The sequence below is a fragment of the Alosa pseudoharengus genome, unplaced genomic scaffold (assembly GCF_046254945.1).
Source record: "Alosa pseudoharengus isolate Yale_2024_CS ecotype anadromous, Long Island Sound unplaced genomic scaffold, YU_APseudo_1.1 YU_APseudo_1.1_scf_9, whole genome shotgun sequence".
Taxonomy (NCBI): Eukaryota; Metazoa; Chordata; class Actinopteri; order Clupeiformes; family Clupeidae; genus Alosa; species Alosa pseudoharengus.
The window spans coordinates 14,739,736-14,762,678 of NW_027468881.1; the positions used below are offsets into that span (position 1 = coordinate 14,739,736).

General features: G+C 44.0%; 1 protein-coding gene across 2 annotated transcripts in view; it reads right to left on the reverse strand.

Moving 5' to 3' along the window:
• Positions 1–22,943, reverse strand: part of nav1a (neuron navigator 1a) — a 95,896-nt gene that overhangs the window by 67,694 nt on the left and 5,259 nt on the right. Inside the window, exons 1-4 of one of the 2 annotated variants that reach the window (XM_076276955.1) lie at positions 21,532–21,756; positions 17,243–18,207; positions 16,302–16,390; positions 4,954–5,745 (exon numbers count right to left, since the gene is read on the reverse strand). In XM_076276955.1, coding sequence (XP_076133070.1) covers positions 4,954–5,745; positions 16,302–16,390; positions 17,243–18,180 — 1,819 coding nt within the window. In that variant the 5' untranslated portion in view covers positions 18,181–18,207; positions 21,532–21,756. Of the gene's footprint in view, positions 1–4,953; positions 5,746–16,301; positions 16,391–17,242; positions 18,208–21,531; positions 21,757–22,943 lie in introns of those variants that run through there. The other variant, XM_076276956.1, reaches the window with a different exon arrangement.

The window sequence follows — 22,943 nt, forward strand, 5'->3', positions numbered from 1 at the left end:
CTGTTTGATGCCACTCTCCTGCAGAGTTTTAAGAAGCCCTTGACGCAGATGCTCTCAAGTATGCCTTGATTTCATTCTAGAGTGTAGAGGACTCCAAAGTCTGCTGGAGTCTAATAATGGACCACAGGACTCATGGTAATGTCTCTTTCTAAAGGGAAGCCAAATGTTTCTACACAATAAATGTTGTGGAGAAAATAGTAGGAGTTCTTTAAAAGTGGTTTTAAATGTTCTTTAATTAGCTTGTTATTCTTTTAAGTAGCAATATATTATCTGCGGACACTGAGAAATGGAAATATATGTCATTTCTGTTTTCTTACGACCTCATCAACACTAATGGAAAAATATGTACAACAAGCCTAAAAGCTACAAAAAATTCCTGTATTTCCCAAAAAGAAAACAGGCTCAAATAAGCACATAATCAGACACTAAATAAAAATGTCACTACGCACTTAGGAACAAGCTGAGGCTGTGCTTTATGCTGATGTAGTGCAGAAAAGCACATTGGTGGCGGCCGAGTGAGTTTCACCAGCTGGGTATATAGACTACAGACTGCCGACAGCTCACAGTAGAAGAAAGCAGCCACAAAGACATTCTGGCCCTCAAAAGTAGTCTCTTGTGTTCAAGTGCCGTATAAAACCACCTCTTGAAATATGACAGAATTTCTGGACAAGGCACTCAGACCAGCCCCCTATAACTGACAAACAAGGGCTAAATATACACTAGCTGGGGCATTCGGAGTTGCAATGCACTGGAAAGTATGCCTTGTGGTCTTCTGAGAGTTATTTTACGATACGCTTAAACATAGGGCTGCTTTTTGACATACAGTTTCAGACAAGCTAGGTTTTGTCTCTAAAGATTAGTTACCAAAGAGATTGGCGAATCTGAAATCAAAACAATGGAACAGCTAAACAATAACAAATCATTATTGAAGGGACAACATTGATTGTGAACAGCAAGCATTACGTTTTCACATGTTTAATTTAACAGATTCTCTCGATTCCCAACAGTAGCTTTGCAGAGTGCAGACATGCAAAATTAGATTGAGAAACAAAATTACATTATAACAATCTACTGAAGAAAAAAAGAACGCATGGACAAATTAGCCTGGTTGTAATGTCATTACATAGCTGCCGCACATTATGTGGTAAGCTGGAGGAAGCCATCAACATTTCAACAAAGACCTCAAAGCCACACTATAAGATCTTTGCGTATGTCTGCACATAGCCATGTGTTTGTTGTTCATATGGACAGCAATGTGTGTGTGTGTGTGTGTGTGTGTGTGTGTGTGTGTGTGTGTGTGTGTGTGTGTGCGGTGTGTGTGGTGTGTGTGTGTGTGTGTGTGTGTCATCAACCTCACTTTATCTGTACTTGTACACATGGGCATCTCTCTGTGTGTTTGTACAAATCTTTATGGAGCGAATCTCTGACTCCACTGTGGTGTGATCTAAAAGCTCCACTGAGGGGTCTATCTGATTCCAGGGGCAGAAGGCACATGTGGTCTGTAATAGACCTTACCCTCCTCTCCCTACCATCCCAGGCCAGGCCTGCTTCCTATACCAAAGACAGGCCTCATTACCATGGCAGTCACAGAGCTAAATCCATTTCCTGCACCATTCAGAGCCATCCTTCACAACAGCAAAGAGACAGCTCTCCTGTCTATGTCTGCTTATGTATAAGTGCATAAGTGGACAGCCACACACACACACACACACACACACACGCACGCACACACACACACACACTCACACACACACACTCACACACACACACTCACACACACACACTTGCACACATACACACAGACACAAACACACACACACACTCACACACTCACACACACACACACACACACACAGTAGGATGTACATCCTCAAGTGTATGAAACCAGCAGTGAAGGGTTTTGGCAGTATAGGCTGTATGTGGCACTTTTAGGTCACCATTACAAGTGAATGACTATGGTAATTATAGTAATAACTCTCAACTTTTCTCTCTCTCTCCCTTCCTCTCTATTTCTGTCTTTCCATTTCTTTCAGAGTGCATTCCTAAGCATGGGCACGTGTGTTTGTATGTGTGTGTGTGTGTGTGAGGTTGTGGGAATATCCTCTCAGGCTGTCAGGTCCCATCATGTCCCACTGCCCCGCACCACTTTATGCCCAAACAGCGCTGGCTGAACACGAGGAAGAGGAGGAAGAAGAGCAGTGAGGAAGATGAGGCATGGCAGGGATGCCAACACCACCAGGGATGCCACGAGGCCCAAGGACACACCCCGTGACTCACATGTCACGGGGAGTTATCCCGCCGCATAGAAGGAATTCTTCACATGACCGTCGTTTAAATAAAATGTCCGAAATATGTGATCGTCAGCTGAGAAACCCCATCAGCCCTCAGACTTCAGAATAGTGCTAAACAAAAGTGCTAAACAAAAATGGATGGTTTAAATGTTACATATGCAACAGGGATCTTTTAAAGGCTTAGCAAATGAAGCCATGAAAGGAAGTCACATGCCTGTTGGCATTGTGTGGGTGCAACAGTTTGTAAATGCGGGCCCGGGATGTTTAAATCAAATGGGTAAATCTCCTCATTATGTTTATGTACTGTTAATCTCCAAATCCTAACCCTTTGGTTGGATTCCCTGGAAAAAAATTGTGCCAGAGCCACACTTGAAGAAAAACTGATTTGCATGGTAAACCTCTTACAGGCACAAATTAAAGCGGCATCTGTCAAATCAGGTTTTTGTGGCATTGCTCACACATGCTAGGGTTAACACCTAGCACATTAGTGCTCCCTCTTTTCAGATGGTGACTGAACATCTTTTGACTGCAATCCCTTTTAAGAAAGACTTCAGGGACTCAGGGGATGCTTAAATGCAGGCACACCATCACTATTTTTCATAAAGGCACTCTGTCATGAGTTCCTGTGATGACGGCTAGTGATTCATTGTGAATTCATTGTTTCAGCTGCCAGTTAGGGATACTAAAAGTATCCTCTCACAAAGGAAAGAGCACAGAGACTAGTCATAGTTTACATTTGAGAGTGCATTCCTCTTTTCCACCCATCCACCATGTAACCTAGCAACACTACTCCTGGCTTAATAACTCTACATCATACTGACCAGCTAGTGTAGGGAAATATAGTCATCTGTGCTGCTATCTGAAGCCAGTCCTGCTGGTGCAAGGAGAAACAGCACGCCATCTCCTGATCCACTCCAACCTCCCCCTCTGCCACAGATGAGCACACACATAAGGAGGAGGAGGAGGAGGAAGAGAGAAGAAGAGGAGGAGGAAGTGAAGGAGGAGTGCTTGCTGCCAGGCTGTGTCATCTGATGGCCTGATCAGGCCAGAAAGAAGAGCTGTGGCAATTTCCACCAGTCTGCCGGATAGTGTGAGTAAAATAAAATTTAGGTCATCTGCTGAGCGAGATCTGATACTATTCTCCTCCAATCTCTTCTTTCCCCATCCCCCCTCTGTTCCACGTATCTCCCAGGCGAAAGGTGAGGCGAAGACAAGGTCAGAACAAACCAGGGAGGGCTGGAAGGGGGGGGGGGCTCATAAATGAACTGAATTCTATTTTCTCATATCTCTGTCCTCCACACGGCCACTAAAGCAACTATCTCTTCTCGGACAGAAATGGAAAGCCCGATAGCATGCCGAGACCAGGTGCACATATCCGGTCTGTCACACACCACTGCACCTCAAAGTAGAGAATGATTGAGAAATAAATGACACCGAACGACGTGACGCTGAAAAATAACCCAATATGTTCCAGTTGCCAAAAGACATTACTGAAATATCTAGTGGACCTGACACCCAGGGAAAAGTGATGGGGGGGGAGGGGGGGGGTTGAAAACAGTCACAATACACAAAATTAAATGAATTGTGCTTTCCTATTTGTTTCTCGCCTGCCTTTATGCTGAATGTAAACAAAACGAGCAGCCTGTGCATGCAGTACCTGCTGAATGACCTCGGGCCAGAGTGTGACCCTCCCCATTATTCTGTCTCTCCTCCCCGCAGTGATGGGGAGGGAGGTGGGGAGGGGGACCATCTGTCAGAGGCCCCCGCTGGATCAATGGGAAGCAAAGGGAAAGCTAAATATGTCCCCCTCACTATGGAACTGAAACTGGTTCAAAAAAGCCTCGGCGTATTTTCAGGGGACAGCTTGCACATCCTGAAGCTTGTTCCTTGTTCCTTGTTGCCCTGTAGTTGTTGTTCATTTTTTGCTGGCTGTGCTCTTTTAGCTACAACCAGTGTTGTTTGTGAACGCGTTGTTATGTATGTGGAGTACATCTAGGAACAGCATCAATGTGCCAATATGCCCTGGAGGGATGTGGTGCAATGGCAGCTTTAATCATATGATCAGGACATGACAGTGCAGCATTGTTGTGATCCGTGCATTAGGGCAGTGTGTCACGCACACTAAATGCCCTGAACTAATGCACAGAAAATGACATGTGCCGTGTGTTTTTCCGAGTCAACGTGAAGGGCTCCCCCCCTCTTCTCAACACCTAATTGGTTTCACCCAGGTTTTAGACAGCTGTCTCATACGCATACAATGTAAACAAAGAGAGAGTGATGCTCAGAAAAAAATAGATAAAAAAAAACTGTTTGATCAATGAAGGACAAAAAGAAGGTGAATCATATGGTATCCGCTTAGCATAGCATAGAGAAAAAAAGGAGCGGTTCTTAGGGGCTAGCGGCATGGGGTCTGTGTGATGATGAGAGCACGACTGTCTGGGTTGTCGGAGAGCCGAGGGACGCGTGGTGATGATGACAGCCCAGGCAGAAAGGGCTGGGTTTGTTTTTGTCATGGTCTGAAGCGCTAGAAAGCTCAGGCAGACCTGGTAGGCAGGTAGATGGGTAAGAGGGTAGCAGGGGTCGCTAGCAGGCATAGCTCACATGTTGTGAACAGCAGCATTTGGAAAGCAGCAAAAGCACTAGAGTGCGGCACGGTACTCACCCAACATCTGGCTGAAGAGCAGCTGTTCCAGGTCCCCCAATACGGTCACCACCAGCTCGGGGTCCACCTTTACAAAAGACTTGTCACCCTCTTGCCCTTTCCCACCTCCGTTGGTGGCTGCCCCAGAAGAAGGGCTGGTCGCTCCCTTCTTGCCGTTCACTTTAGCCTTGCTGGTCAGTATCTCGTCATCAGACTTGGTATCCTTGGCCGCCTCCTGTGCCTTGCTGATGGGCTTGACCTCAGCGTAGGGCCCGCGCGGCAAGCGGCTGGGTTTGGCCAAGTTCGACGGGGGCACCAGCTGACTGAAAGATTTAGACTTGCCTGGGCAGAGGGAGTGCTCGGACTTGGAGAGTTTCCTAGACAGAGGTGCGTGTCCTCCTCCTCCTCCTCCACCACCACCACCTCGCCCGGCACCCACACCTCCATCCTTGGGTTTGCCAGTCTTGCCGTACCCTGAGCCCGGCTTGGCCATGTCATCTGACCACTTGGGCTGATAGAGGTGCATCTTCTTCTCGGCGTCGGTCAGCACGCACAGGTTGGTCAGCGACTTCTGCTTGCGCAGATTGGTGGGCACCGGCAGCCGACCCTCTGTGGAGCTGCCCGCCTTGTAGACCCGCAGCTCGGACCTGGAGGTACTCTGGGGCAGCCCTGACTTGCCCCTCCTGGCCGCCATGCTGCCGGCCGGTGCCTTGGCTTCCACTTGGCTGTCCTCCGCAGTCTGGGCTTGGGCAGTCCGGCTGTGGTCACTGTCCGGCTCTACTCTGCTCTTGGGGTTACCCCCAGGCATTCTTCCTGTATGGAACCATTTAAAAGCATCAGTGAATCAGGCTGGAAGTGTAAAAGAAAAACAGAAATAATCCTGCAAATGAACGCGATTGTGAATGTCGCTCTGGTCTCTCTCTCTTTCTCTGTCTCCCTTTCTCTCTCTCGCTCTCTCCCAGATTCTCCTTCAGCTCACAAGCACCTGTGAACAGTGTCGCTCAGTAAAAATAAATCCCTTCCGAGCAACAGCAGCAGTAGCAGCAGCAGCAGAGACAGGCACCGAGGAAGGTCCTGCGCTGCCTCACATGTAATCCTTGTATCAGGTTTATTCAGCATGTAAATCCACACTCTTCCATTCCAAGTCTCTGCCTCTCTCAGCTTTGGTCAGAAGGCTTGCTTCTCTGCCTGCAGCTGTTTCTATGCTGCCCAGTCTCTCCCTCTCTCTCTCTCACACACACACACTCTCTCACTCACTCGTTTCCTCCTCTCTCTCTTTATCTCTCTCTGCCTCTCGCTTGCTTCCTCCTCTCTAGTCACTGTGTCTCCTCCCTTTAGCCCACAGCGAAGCCTCCTGCTGCTGCCTCCTGCAGCAGGCGAATGCCGAATGGCAGGGGAGACAGACGCAGAAACAATCCCTCCCCCTACTCCCTTGAGCTCATTCAACCTTGCTCCCTCCCCCTTCTCTCTCTCTCTCTCTCTCTCTCTCTCTCTCTCTCTCTCTCTCTCTCTCTCTCTCTCTCTCTCTCTCTCTCTCTCTCTCTCTCTCTCTCTCTCTCTCTCTCTCTCTCTCTCTCTCTCTCTCTCTCTCTCTCTCTCTCTCTCTCTCTCTCTCTCTCTCTCCTTCTCTCTCTTGCTTGCTCACACTCACTCTCTTCACATACACACACACACACACACCAGTTTAAAGATGCTACCCTGCTCACCAGCACATACACTGCAAACATTAGGGGTCAGGATAAATTACAAACCTTTTGGAAAAACAGGGTCTATTAACTGTTATCAGTCCTTATCACACATACATGTCATCGCGATGGCCACTCTTTTGTTCACACCCTTTTCCCCTCCACCAACAATAGCGTTAATATTAACCGACTGGGCTTGAGACTAGAGAATGGAATAGTTAATATTTGCTTTTCCTCTTTTGTTAAATCAGATTCTGTACTATTTGCTTACAAATGAGTTGGAAAATTGGAAATAATTACGCAATGCTGCAAATACTGAGCTAATTTACATATCAAATGGGCTGTTTGTCCCCAATAGGATTGATTCTAGTCTTTGTGAAATGTATAATTTTAAAGAATAGAAAAAAAAAATTCTTAATAAAAAAAATAAGTGTTAAGCTGCTAATGTTATGGATACATAATGGAATTTGCATTTATAGGCCAAAAGGTCCTGGCACAAACGATTAACCCTTCATTGTAGCTCACTGCTAGATGTTAGCCTTATCTGAAACAATTCAAATCAACTGTGACTTTAATGGTTGTGGACAAATGGATTAACAATTAGGGATATTGGCCACAGTGCCATTTAGCTACATCTAGTGCTTGTTTTACCATCACAGTGGGGTTTCCCTTCTATCCTAATGTGGCCATACTCTATCCCAGAGGAGGGATGGGCATGTCAGATTAATATGGCAGCGAAGCTCATGCTCTCTCCCAGTCAGTAAAGTAAAAAGGAGCACAGGCACGTTTTAATCATACGCTAGAATGGCCAGTCGCCTCTTCTTCTCCTCTCTGGAAAAAAAGACCCTCAAGCAGGACTTCACATAACATTTGATTTGCCTTATATTATATGGAGTGCTTCTCTCTCTCTCTCTCTCTCTCTTTCTCTCTCTCTCTCTTTCTCTCTCTCTCACACACACACAAACACACACACACACACACACACACACACACACACACACACACACACACACACACATACTTGAACAAGATGACTAGTTACTGCAAAATTGCCAAATTCATGTGTCTATGTATCTAAACTGGTATCAACAGGCATCTCTAACAACGACACTAATACTGTTTTCTGCAAACCATTTAAAAAAACATTTGAAATTGAGGCCAGTCGCTTCAGTCGAGTTTACTGATCATTAACAAGGTATTTGCTCCCTGTCTAAACTGTATGCCCATTGTTGCATGGTTAATGGTAGAAGGAAACCATTTAACAAAGTCCTTTCAGCCAGGAGTATAAATGAGGGCTTCCTAAGAATAGTTACTCATTGATAACTTGTATGCAAGGATAGTATAGGAAGGAATTTGGCAATACACAGATAAAAGAGTCATTTTGTGGGTGTTGTTGGTGGTGATGGAATGCCATATAAGCCTTGTGTTTTTTGCTGTAGGTAATCATCATGACAAATCTCATCAAGCTTGATGTTATGACAGCTAATTCACATGATGTGCCTTTGGCTGAAGTGGTATCTAATGCTACAAAAGCTGTTGGAACAAGACACCGATATAATTGGTCAGTATCTGTCAAGATAACAACTCAGAGGATAAGACAACTGCGATGATATGTTTCTGACATGGTTAAGTCTTATCAGAGCGGGTTCAAACAAAGTATCTAAATCTTACTTTTGGTTTCTGCTCTGGGTTTGTCAGGTCTTGCACCGCTTTAAAAAACCTCACTGATGTATAATCCAATAATCCACTCTGAGGGAGCAGAGACAGAAAAGCCAGCAAGCAACTCAGGCCTGGGCTTCAAGTCCTAACTTTTACATTTGTATGTTGCTGCCTCGTCTAGTCTTTTCCCAGAATTTAGAAGTTGAAGCGGTGCAGCACAGATCTCACTCGACGTGTTAGTTCTTAGTTCTTAATTCCAAGTTCTATGCCTCCCCACGGAGATATTAATGCTTCACAGCACATAAACCGCTGCAAGGATACCATACAAGGCTGTTTTTGTTTCGGGGGGGGGGGGGGAGTCTGAGGCGTAAACAGTTGCTTATTTGTTCACACGCTCCTCGTCGCCGTGGCTCCAGCTACCTAAGGTCGGGAGCAAGACTGACCGCAGGTTGCCGGCGTGCGTAACACTGCTGACTTTCATTGGGCACTGACGTTGACTCATCAGTAAATCACCCGGGAAACCGAATGCATGAACAGGCCAAATGACTGAATGACCCCCAAAATGATTACGTGCTTACGCAAAACATAGTCAACGGAGCCATTGACAATAAGAGTGCTTGACCTATGAATCACAGTGAGAAATATATTCACTGTGAAAAAAACAAACATATACAGTACATCATACAGCTCATATGCATTTCTTAACAGTCTCATCGCTGGTTCCTGGTGATTAAGCTGTACTCACAAATCTGCTCACACTTTAAACCCACACAGGCACAGGTCAAGTCAATAGTACACGGAAATACAGAGCATGTGAGTGCAGCAGAGGTATGCTTAAAAGATGTGTTACATAGTGATATGCATATACATATACATACACTATAATATATGTCTAAACAGAGGGTGTTATCAAGGCAATGCATTCTGTGCACTTCAAATGAACACTTAGTAGAATGTGCAATTTAGTAAAACATACACTCTACCATAGCATTGCATATTCCCTTGAGGAAATATGCTGTTTTTGAAGGGAAAATCATATGTAATATGTATGACTACAAAACATCAAAGAATCTATACTCCTTCTTTGCTTGAAATAACAACCGCCCTGCCCCCGGCCCCTGTCTAGAAGTCAGTTTGATGCCCCACCCAAGCATGACTCAAAAGAGGCTCAAAAAAGGACAAAAAGCCCCCCCCCCAAAAAAAGAAGAAAAACAGGGAAGCTGTGACTACAAAAGGATATCCTTTCTCTTTTTATAAGTCTACAACCAGCTCAGTGCAGATTTTTGCAGTCAACCATGAATCAGTTTCCCCAAACAGGAATAATAATATAGACCATGAGAAAGGATATCCTGTTGATTCCACAGATGATCCAGCAGAATCAGACTTGGCCTGATTCGCCACTGATGAAGGGTGAGCCATATCAGGTCAGACGGTTCAAACAATTCAAACCAACTGACCACTGACTCATCTAGCTATTCACCTAAAATAGGTCCTGTACAGGATACCTTAATGCCTTTTTTAATATGATTCAAATCTCTTCACCTCACAAGAGGGGAATACAAATTAGCTAACAGCTATTACTTTTTATTTAGCCCTACTTACCATTCAAATGAAAGGCTTTATTCTTCACAAATAAAGGTGGATGAATGACTGCATTTATAAAATGTGTCATGTGTTTAAACTCATTTTATGCCTTTCAAAATTAACTGGCTTCTTTTTCTTGCCTAGGATTTGGTCCAGCCTTTTGATTTCAAACCACAATTACGTAGGTGGATGTTTCTGATAATAAACAGTATACTTAAAAATAAAACACTCTGCCACACAAACAAGAATGGATTGAAACACATTCTTCTCATACACAGCTATTTATCTGTAAGATTGCAGAGAATTTTAAATAAAAGAGTGCACTGTTTTCTTCTATACTTCAATAGGACTAGTCAGTAAAGTATTATCTAGCTGTTTTTTAGCACATATTTGGCTTAGCTGGTTTGCAATCCATGTCAAAGAATCTTAACTTGGTTCTTCACTACCTATCCCTGAGCTGCCTCTGTTCACATTCTTGGGCATCACCTATGTATTTTGTTACAATAAGACAGCAGTACACCGGTCGTTCACAGCAAGAAGATTACAGGAATTTTAGGCTCACTGGTATGTTACAGTAAATCCTCTCCTACAGGAAAGACTGAGGGCCAGATGTACTAACGCTTTTGCGCCCACTTCAGGCGTATTTGTTTTGCAGTTCAATGCGTCAATAATAGAACCTTTCAAAGACAACAGAATCGCTATTTAGAGCACCAGTTTTTGTGGTGAAAGTATTTGTACTACCAACTACCAACCTCAACTTTCGTTGGCATTTCGAATGTCTTACTTTCACTTTCATGTCATTCACTTAAACTTTCCTACTTGCTAGATTTGACCAATCTTCCATAGCCTACGTGCACAAGTTTGAGTAGAACTACTGATCTTCATTATCTCCCTGCTTGTTTACATCTTATCATGTATGGTATTATTTCATGATCGCTAAACGTTTGATTCTTTTTAAAGGTCATCAGTTAACTTCATTCAACTGTGCTTGTATATAGGCTCTGCCATTCAGTTGTGGACGTTCGTAAATTGCGTTTATGGGCAGAGAAAGGCAGAGAAAGGCGCAGTTTACACTAAGGATTGAACGATTGATAAATACGACGGAAACTTGGGTCTGACAGCATTCACAATCTGCGGTGTATGTGTACGTACATCTGGCCCTGAGACTTTTAGGGTCTCTTAGGATTTACTGTTTTCATTTAATCACTGTTTTGCTTGTCTTTCGCATGACATCCCTACGCCAAGCACTGTGACAGAAGGTCATGCCTTTTGCCCTGTAATTACCTGGGGGTCAGGGCTATAGAAGGGCATGACTGAGAGATGAAGATGTTCCTTTTCAATGCTTGGATGTGCACTGTGGAATGCACCACAAACACACACACACACACACAGAGAGAGAGAGAGGGAGAGAGAGAGAGAGAGAGACAGAGACAGAGACAGAGACAGACAAACAAAGAGCGAGGATGCAAGAGAGAGAGGGAGAGAAAGAGAGAGAAGCTCAAAAGGCAATGGCACCAACATAATAGAGAAAGATTAACAGAAAAATAGAAAAATGTGTGTGTGTGTGTGTGTGTGTGTGTGTGTTTGTGCATGTATATAATAAAGGGAGAGAAGTGGGTCATTAATTCCGAGAGATGCGGTGTACTCTTCCCCAAGCTGGGCTCCTCATCCTCCTCCGCCTGGCTGTGAAAACGAGAGCATGGGGGCAGCCCACCACCCACTGAGAGGTTACACACATGACTGGGCCCATCTCTCTGTTCCCCTGGTTTCTTGGGGGCCTTCCCACAGGCCAATTAACTTTCACTGACTGCAATGAGGAAGTGCGCGACCGCAGGGGACCAGTCGTAATTACACCAATGGCCTTTATACAGTAGGTGCTGAAGGTGAACATGTTGCTAGATGAGGCATTTTGTATGTGTCTGCATTTTGTATAGTGTGTTGTATTACTGTGTATGGTCTATATTGCATATTGTATATTGTCTACAGTTAGGAACAAAATTATTCATATCTTGTGTTTACGGTGTTATGTTCATATCTTTATTTAATGTTTTTCTCTTGACCAATAGGTTTGTTCTGACTGAGCATGACACATGGCTAAAGGTTGTAAGATAAGACGGTAAGACAAGTAGGTATCATAAGAACCTTTTTGAGAGCTAGCTGTGAATGCAAATAAAGATGTTTCCATTGATTATTTAAAAAGGGTACCGGTATGCATAATTTTGGACATGGCCTTTTTCATAAAAATGTTAAAAAATATTAAAACATTTTTTTTAATTCCATGTTTCTACCACATTGTCTTACAACCTTTAGCCCTGTGGCAGTGTAATTTTCAGTCAGAACAAACATATTGGTCAAGAGAAAATCTGAAAACATTAAAACATTAAATCAATATTTGCCAGGGGTATGAATCATTTTGTTCCTACTGTCTGCAAGTGACAGCATCATCCAAAACCAAACTCCTTGTACGTACCAACTTCCTCGACCAAATAATCAAATGATTGAAAATCTGAATCTGATTGTGACTGTGGTTATGGTTGTGATTCTGAAATCAGAAACTAATGCTGCACGCTGTGGAATCATGTGGGAATGCACTGTTGGAGTGATATTACATTACAGAATTGTGTAAAAAATCGGTGTCCAGATTGTTTGTTTTAAAAGGATATTGATTTTGATCAAACTTAGAAAGACACTCAAAAAGAGGCTCACAAAATAGTGTGGTTTTAAACGGGTGGAGAAGGAATGCAGTCACAACAACAGACTGAGCAAAACAAGACTGATTCCCTGATGTCTGGGAATTTTCTGGACAGATGCATGCGCTGAAAGTTCCCATTGGTTTGGCATCTCGTGCACTGGAAGCACGACAACATCCTCTTTACAGGCCTAGCAAGAACAGAATTACAGTCCTACATAGGCTTTACACATTTGTCTGCCAAATGAAGCTTTATGGTATTTACAATTGTGCAAATCAACAGCTAGCTTGCGGGTCTGACATGCCTTAGTTCCATATGTTCAAATGCCAAAAGTGTGTGTATGTGTGTGTGTGTGGTATGTGTGTGTGTGTGTGCCTGTGTGTGTGTGTGTGTACATTTGTGTGGGTCTGTGCATATGTGTGAGTGTGTCTGTATGTGTGTGTGTGACTATGTTTGTGTGTGAGAGAGAGTGTGTGTGTCTGTGTGTATTGGGTGATCCTCACAGGGGTATCCTTGGTGATTCATGGTGAAATCACATAGAGCAAACTTCCAGGAACTTTTATTATTTATCTCTGATTTGCCTCAGGGGTGCCAGTGTTTCACAAGAAAGACTGAGAAAATGGCAGATGTTTTGAAATTATGGAGAATACATCCAAGTCTGAAAATGCTTAATGATAAACAGCAGCTACCTTTACAACAATCCCTTTGAAATTGTTAGAAAGTATCTCATGAACTCCCATCATGTATTGCAGCACATTTAATGTCTACCAGGCTCAAATTCACAGATAAAACCATCCTTTAGAAAAGAGAGAATCTCTGATAAAGTCTAGTCTGAAAAGTGATTTACTCATTTGTAAAGGTTTTTAGTTAACAAGATTAATTCATGTGCACAACAGGTACAGGGATTTGGAGGAGAAATCCTATTGTTCTGCTTCAGCTGTTTTGAGGTCTGACTTTAAATGAGTTTTCTTGACTTTTCAACAAAAGACAGCTTACCAGTGTTGTATTTAGCTTCCTTTGATCTCTATAGGTCAAGTGGCACAAAACTGAAGAACTTCTGTTGTCTAATACTTAAAGTCCAGTGTCCATTGTATTTTTATTAAGTAATACAGCATTTTTGGTGGGATCAATTTAAGAGAATCAGTGTAGACTGACTGTGACTGACTGGGGGTCGATGTGGCATTGGGTGCAGAGAGAACACTGTGGAATGCTGGAGTGAGACTCAGGGGTTCTAGTCCATTTCCCCCTTAAATGCTGTCTGCAGAACATGAAGTCATTAATCAATGCATCCACAGCCCTGCACTGAGAGACCCTCTAAAGTGGACCCTTGAGTCGCACCAGCAGGGAGAGAGAGAGATAATGTGTGTGTGTGTGTGTGTGTGTGTGTGTGTGTGTGTGTGTGTATGTGTGTGTGTGTGTGTGTGTTTGTGTGTGTGTAAGACCCACCCCTGTGACAGAAGAAAAACGATCTGCAGATCGAATCACACATCTCTTGCTGGCCCGCATCTGTCTATGGCTCTCAAATGCCCTGAATGCTCTGAATTTGGCGACCCAGACATATGCTCTCATTCCTCTGGGGAGAGAGGGAGCGCTGGGGAGGTCAGCATAGTCCAAAACGACTTGTCTAATTGAAAGCGCAATCAGGAGCTCTTCATGCCAAGTTTAAACTCCGCAGTTGGCACTGTGGGGTTTTTGTTAGATATTTAGAATGCCCACCTTGATGGCCGGGCGCTGGCGTAGGCTTGGCAGTATATTAAAGAACACATTTATACTGACCGGTGGAGCCGCTCACCAACAAAGACGCAAGTTAGTCTGAGGTTACCTCAAGTTATCCACCCAGTCAGGAAAAGGTTCTTTTATACATTTTTGATTTACTGTACTTTTATAGCCACAGACATACATCTGAATGCAATACTATGTGATCACATCCATAGCTGATCAGTGTTGAATATAAATGGTTAAACGACATAGATCTAGATTGTTCTGGGCTTGCATTGATAAGGGTTAATGTCCACAAAATTCAACAGAACACCGTAAATGATTGTATTTGTTAAACAGTTTGGAATATGCATGAAATTGTACTGGACGACAAACATTTATATTACGCAAGGGAGTTGGTGGGAAATCAGTGGGTGTTTTTTATTGCACTAGAGGTAACAAGCTCTAAATGTGATCGTCTGTTTCAAAAGAACTGTCTGATTTTTGGTTCCCCTTTCCTCTCAACTCAAAAAAGTTACAACATCAGCCTTCACACCCTGGGTGAGAGTTTTCAGTGGAAACACTTAGAAAGGAACCAGGGATCTCACACCGTACGATGCCGATTTCCAGACTGTCTGACTTCAGGCCAGAATGCAAAGCTGTGTGGATCTGTGATATATCTACGAATCCAACTGTGAAAGTGTAACCTCACATTCCAATCTCAAGCACTGAAAAATAATGTGTTCTGCACTCAGTATGATTGCTTCTGACGTCAGTTTGACAAAACATGCAAGCCGGCGAAAAAATCCCCAAGACGCACCCTGCAATCTTCCAGGCAACAGGGATACAGTATGTGACATTCAGTCCTTCACATCTTAGTCAGGAGCAGACCACATGGCTGCAAAAGGGCCAGCCCATTGGGGGAGTGTTAAAAAACCAGTAAACCACTGTATTCTTGATATTTACTGTTTGTTTTGTAAACAAGCTATATTTACTTTTGGATTTAAATATTTGTACATTTTGTCCACTACATGTAAAGGCAGCACTGTGTGGAGGATGGGTTGTATACAAGTAACAAAATATGGCTAATATGGATCAAAAATCACAAGTGACAAATAAAACAGTTAAAATAATGTTTGCATGAGGAGTGTTTTATCTAAGTGCTATATAAACGAGGACATCTAGCTTTGTAGGTCAGGAAGATACTCAAAACATCCAAAACTATACTATTTGAATATTCCTAATCTACTTTTAATGTTGTTGTTTTTTTCTTCTGATGGCTTGATCAACATGAGTACATAAAGTTAAAATAAATAAATAAATAAATAAAGTTGAAGGGAATTGCAGGCCCATTTAAAATCTAAAACAGAGTTTCTGTTTAAAATCTAAAACTGCCCTAACCCTTTCAAGCACCCCAAAAAGCCTGCCTCTTCTACAACGAGCCTTCTTCAAAGAGACTGATAGAGGATGCTCTGGAGTTTGTGGCCTGTGTAGTTTTACTCGCAAAACACATCAAAGAGGAAATTCACGGCGAGATATCTTCTTAAGTCCTGCGCTGGTGGCTGTCTAACGTCACGTCTGTGTCTGTCTTAAGAGCCCACACCACAGCCTCACCACAGGGGTCAGGCCGGGTTCTGTTGGCCAAGCATCGGTTGGGTTTTGGCCTGATTGCTCCATTGTGACGGCTTCATTCTCCCTCGGCTGAAGGACGGGGCCGGGGAGGAGAAGCAACTCCTTTTCATCTCTGCCTATCTGTCCAAGGCTAAGCAGCAGCAGCAGCGCCGCAGGCAGTGCAGGAGCAGAAACAGGACAAAATGGAAGTGGGCTGACGCTCATCTGTGCTGTCCATGTCTCGTGTTCAATCGAGACTCTTATAAAGATATGCTGTCACCTCAGTCTCCATCCCAGGCACTCAAACATGTTTCTGGTATGTGTTATGGACTATGATCAAAAGTGAAACTGTCTTATGAATTGAGGACAGGCCTGGCAGTGAAGCACTGAACCCGTACTTGAACACACTAATATGTGGGACAAATAAGACAGCTTGACTTACCGGTTGACAGGTCCTCACAGCAAACTTCAATCGAGTCTGAGGAGTCACTGAAATCCTCCAAAGATGAGATTTCCTCCTGAATCTGCAGCCTGGGTCAAAAAGGACACAGGGTATGAGGTAATCATATTGGCAACTGTCTAAGTAGGGACACTATTTGTCTTATACTGTTGAACTATCTAAAAATGGCAATTAGCAGATATGGCATAAAAATAATTCATCTTCAATGTGGCATTTGGGCATAGACATTTCCACACCATTCGTCATTTGGACATCATCTGACAATAAATGTCTGACTTGCTTGAGCGCTCTCAAATTGGCAAGGCAAGGCGAGGTCCTTCTCAAAAAGCCCTGGCCTGACGTACCCACTGCCCACAGGCCCATGCTGCCCAGTCATCAGAGCATGTAATCTGGCCGGCTCTGGGCAAGAGGAAGCTTTTATTCCTCCCGCCCGCCCAGCCGCCTACTCCGAGACCCCGCCAGCCATGGTGAGTGGTGCTACTTTAAAAACCAGTGCTCAAAATGGCCCGCATGACTGATCCAATGTTTGAGGGATACAGAGCAGAAAGAGACAAGGCCGCGAGAGGACGCACAATGAACAATACAGCCGAGGCGCGAATCCAGGCAAACATAATAGAAAAAATTAGGACCACCTTTCAAAAATAAGTGGGCTAATTTTATGACAGGGGAATAATGGTATCCTGGCAAAGAGGAAACAACTGTCATAAAATAAACGTGTTTTTCTCTGGATAATTTGGGGGTAATTTAGTTTACAGGCAACGTATGAATACAAATGCTTTTGTACCAGAAGAAGCTGTGATAATTCCTACATTTGTTCCCCTTCTTTCTGAAAACAAACTTAAAAAGCAGTCTACAGTGATAATTTTGTTAAATGTAGAGGAAAGGCTCACCAGAGGACAGTGGGAAAGTTCACAAGCACTTACCTGTATCTGAATGGAGGGACAGTGGCCATATTTACTCTTGCATTCTGCTTTCCTCTCAGGAGGTCAACACTGCGGGGATCCTCCTGGAGAGGGGTGGACAGGGCCGGGGTGTGGATCTCCAGGACTGGGGTCTCCGTGACTGGGGTCTCAAGTGTGGGGCCGGAGGGGCTCAGGTCCTCTGGAGTGTACATCTCCTCGTCCGAGAAGCTGCTGGAAGCACTCTGCCTCAGACGCATTCTCTTCTTCTTCGAACCAGAACGTTCTTCCACCTCAGGGGAGACTGAGCACAGGGCGGCGGTGGGGGCAGCGGCGGAGGAGGAAGCATCCGGAGCGTGCCGGAGGTTGTCATTGTTCGATCTGTAAGATGGAAAAGTCATGTCGCTGCCGTTTGATGTCGAGCCGTTGTTGCCCTCGTCAAGGACGCAGGGAAGGTCACAGGAGTTCAGGTTGGGGATATTGTCTGTCTTCCTGGACTGAGGTCTCAGGTTGCCGCAGAGGAAGTTCTGGTTGTCGTTTGACCTCGAGTACTGGAGGTTGTCCGCTCCTCTGCACATGTCCAGGGTGTCTTTAGAGCGTGGCGCTTCCTTTCGGCGCACTTGGGGGCTGCTGAACGCTGAGCGTACCCCCTGGGGCTTGACCTGTGCCTTAGAGGACACCCGGGGAGCAGGCAAGCCCCTCTTGAGCAGCAGATGCTGGTTCCTCAAGGTTGTGTCCCTCAAGAGGTCCTTCGAGGAGGAGCTGCTACTGCTGCTGCTGCTGGAGGAGCTGGTGGTTGTGGTGGCACGAGCGTTGGCAGGGATTTGGGTGCTGGGTCGAGGCAGGCCCCTGATAGGGTTCTTGGGCTCAGGCTTCGGTGAGGGGAGCTTGCTACGGGGGAGAGGGATACCAGAACCAGCCTGGGCCCTCGGCATCGTCTTCATATTGACCCCTCCACTCATGGTCAACTGGAATCAGCCGCGCCTCCTCTGGAAAAAGAAGAACTGTGAAAATGATATCGGACAAATAATGCATCTCACATAGTCCACGATTCTATTAATTTATCCAACATGATTACAATGATTACAATAGTTTTTAAGTTCCCCACAATACCATCAATGCACTATTTCAAATTCTTATTGAACGAATAAATAATGGACAGGCTTTTGTGTGTCTGGATTGTTTCTATAATGTAGACAGTGGAGTTTAAGCAACATGTAACAGGATGATCAGATTAACTTATTGCAAGCTGCAACACATAAGGCCATACCATTTTTTGTGATTGTCATATTATATTTTTAAATGTCACCAACAATAAGCAGTGACTCCATCTGAATTTATTGGTCTGAACTACACCTTGAAATAATCCACTGGACATGACAAAGGCCAACTGGTAAAGTGTTCTAACAGCCTCAAAAAGTTTATTTTCCTTGAAGAATATTATTTATTATTTTTTTATTATCCAGCGCATATGGACCTGAATACAGAGGGGAAATATCGTTTTCACATCGTCTCCACATTGATTTTGGCAGTGCATGAAAACCACAGCATTGAATTCAATCTGCAAGAGGGAGAGAGGAGTTAAATAATGTTTATGTTTTTACCAGGCCTTCGGAAATCAAGAGCTAAGAAGAGTAACCTTGTAGTGAAGACTCTTCACTGAAGCGGCTCTCAGCGAGCTATTAGCTCACCATCTGTCCAGATTGGGACTGAAATAAAGGCAGGGGGCGCTTGGACAAATCTGGGAAAATCCTCCCAAAATACCCTTAAGGCTTTAAGATGAAATCAAGCCAAGGACATAAATGAGAAGTAAGCATTCTTCTGGCAGTGACGGACAGTGCAGAAATACATTGCTGAAGTTTTAAGGAACAGACAGTTTGTGTTCCATGGGCCTGCAGCGATTACATGGCCCTTGTGTGGTAAAGGAGACTGAGCTACTGTGTGATGCCTGATAAAGTTCAAAACATCGAGGCAGTAATCAAAGGACTTTTTCACTGTTATTTTAAGCTACAGCAACTCAGTAGTTATGACATACAGTACATCATGGGTTCAATTCCCACAAAACACAAAGTACTACAAACATGGCATGCATGATCGACCCAAGAAACATAACTGCGTAAATGCTAATCCGTTCCCATTTCTGAGGGTTTCAGCTTTTGGTCGTCACGACGACGGCTCAACTTCTTTCAAACTTCACGGTGAACCGCATCTCATTTGTCCAGGTCTTCGGTCACGAGCCAGCGGCATGTTGCCCTTGAATGCAAAGGAATGCCAGCTGCCGACCGCAAACTCAATCTCGGGACGTTAAACTGACGCAGTAATGACAGACACTGGCCTGCTTGCAGGGCTGCCATAGCTGTGTTGTGTCATAAATATACTGTTTGCTTCTCAGCAGGAGACCTGTTAGGCCTTGCCAGCTCTATCTGTGCGAAGCAGCAGTCCTCTAGTTCACTCTTCTCTGCTCCGCCCTCCGTGTTCACCCTTCCCTCCAAAGAGCCTTTCAGTGGAGACATGCTGCCTCGCCACTCTCTCTGCCGCAGGGAGAAAACATAAGCCAGATCTGTGTACAAATACTCCCATGGCAACTTTGTCTCCCACCAGTCAATACACAATGCAAGTCCACAAACACTCAAACACAACACTGCCTCTCTCTCTCACACACACACACACAGTTTTTCCAAGAAGTGTACTCCATCAGCACTGAGTTTAGCAGTCTTGTGCCAGCTATGTCAATGCCAGTCATCAGAAAACAAACCAAAGGCTCCACAATCAATCTGGACATAGATTAGGGCATTGTCAGTGTTTCCAAAGTGCGGCCCAATGGACGACGCAGGCCAGTTTGCTGCCAGTGTTGCTGGGTTTTGCTGGGAGACCCCACGCATGCTGAACCATAAGCTGAACCAGGACATCTGCTGCCTGGCAGCGCAACCTCTAAACAAGCCACAGGCAGTGAAAAACAACGAAGGGGGAAGAAAACAATAGTTCCACTTTCTGGAGAAGTTTATTTGTATTCTACATTGTTAGGGGAAAGAAAAGAAGGCTTTATGCAATGTTTCAATGTTGACTGCTATGTACCTGGAATACTAAAATGGCCTGAGAGAAACCCAAAAAAGGACAATAAGAGACAAACAAGAGACTTACTTTTATACATGATTGACCTTTACACATCAAAGTAAAATGTGGTGGGGAAATTAGTGAAAGTACGCAGAGGGACATATTTTACTGCGACACTTTGAGAGAGATCACACAGAAGTCTACACATGACCTCTTTAGTCCTATCTGGCTAATGTGCCAGAATGCTCCATGGCGACGGTTGACCACACAACATCCTGTCTCACAATCACATGCCTTTGATTTACTGTCCTGCACTCTTAGCTGCCCTGGGAAAACAAGATGGCACCCAGGGACAACACTATGGAGTGCACAAATAGAGCTGCAGCACTTTACTGGACAAAAAAAAAACAGTAATGCAGTGCAATTTTGAGAACCTGTTTACTTTTCAGACCCCATGACAACTGGCAACTGTCAACTGTTTACCATATGAGAATCTTGAATGCAAATTCCAAAACCGCATAATATAACGCTCTAACTTGTCATGCACAATGGGATATTCATTGCATCCTGTGCAAAAATTGAGCCCAGAACATAAGATAAATTGAGTCGTGATGAATAAGGAGCCTAACTTATTTTGAGCAGTCCTCCAAATTCCCATGTAATGCAATAAATTGGCCTTCTAGGAGCTGTAAACATGCAAGGCCATTCTCCCACTCTGTCTAACGTCACTGAAATCGCTGACGCAAAAAAAGACGATTCACCATGACAGAAAATGTATCACACTATACGCTGACATTTGAGCACACAGACAACTAAAACAAATTACAGACACATAGTACCATGATTACTAATCGTCAAGTACATTTTGAATCTTTATCGACTGTCTAGACACTAGTGCAACGTATCACTGCACACTTTACATGTATATAGTTTGTTTACATAGAAGTCAAATATGCTGCAGCAACACTCAAATAGCAGGGCATGTGGAAAGGTCAATAGATGAATGGAAACACTATCCTTGGGCCAGGAAGAAACCAGTTAAAGTACATTTGTTACAGAAACGTATCCACTACAAAAGAAAACAGAGATAGCGGAACTTACACAATATCTTACACTGGAATATACACCACTCACATTTCAGCCATACCACAGATATGAAAGGTAGTCATTTCTGTATTTATGTAGAAAAGATTTCATAGACAAAATTAGACTGACAAGAGCACAAAACAGACACAAAATACACATACACTCATCCTCACCAGCAGTCTGGTGCTGTCCTTCCCAGCAGCAACAGAGTAGTGACTATCTGCAGGGCAGTGCATGTGCATCAGAGTTTGTGCTGTGTGCTAAGTATTTGTGCTAAGTGTGTGTGTGTATATACGTTTCCTCTCTACCAGTGGCAGTTGGAGGTATTCTATAATGCAATATTACAGTCGTAAACTCAGTAAGTCATCACATTACCTCCAGGGGTTGTGTCTTGAGTGTGCGTGTATGGGTGGGGGTGTTCGAGCAATGGCTCGGCTCGGGTACAGTTAATGAGGAACCAAGGATCCTCAGTGAGGAAGCCATGTGAGAACACACAGAGCATCACAAGGTTTAAGAGAATAAGGGAACAAGCACACACAGACCCCTTTACCGCTCGCTAGCACACCGCCCTTCCCTGTCACATGCTGAAAAACCCACAACACACGTTAGCATGGCAAGAATGTCAACATCAGATGAAAGCAAAGAGGCCAGAGAGTGCTGCATATGTTTTGATGTTACCATGACTAAACCATTAGCTGCAGCTGCACTATAATGGTTCTGTTGCTCCACCCAAACATACAGAAAGTGTTGTTCAACATCAAACATGGAGGCTGCACTGGTCCACTGAAAAGATTCCTTAACTTCAGTACATTAACAGCAGTCTTGATTTTGCTGAGGTTTCTTTTTTTGCTTTCATGTCCAGCAGGCCCCAATAACAGCTGTAGTTATTTACATATTGCAGGACCTATGAGAGCATTCTGTTATACATCTGAAAGCCATTGTACACACAGCTGCACAACACATAAATATAAGTTTGTGTGCTGATATTAATCCAAATATTTGAGAACGCGCTTTCACTTCTTATACACATTGGTAAGCATACCATAAACATGGCCTCTAGATGGTTTCCACAATGCACATTATCCATACTGTAAGAGTAAAAAAAAACTCAAGACCACATAAGTTAATCTTTCTAACGACTTCCTTCCTCTCCATGTCCAAGGCTACAAATGCCCCCTTATCTAGTGGGGCAGTCACACAATTATAATCAGAATGGAACACACATACCCCCACTTCAGCAGCCATTTTGCACTGGTGTGGCGGCCTAATCCCTGTGACACAGCAATTGTCCTCGATAGAAAATCATCAACAGCTGTTGACACTGATGAAGAGAAATCCAAGCAGTGGCAACCCAGGAGGATTTTGGCTGGATGGTGTAAGATAAGCGGTTCTATAAGGAGCTTCTCGGCCTTTCTAGCAATCAGGGTGCAATTGTGAAGTACCTCATTTTTCAGTGTAAGATCTGCCATATTGGCATTGATTTGGGTCTGACTGCAGCTACAAATATGGTCGTTTTGTGTTGTTAAGTCTGACCTGATGTTCTTTAACTGGAATTATCCATTATGGTTTATTTAATGAATTTAAT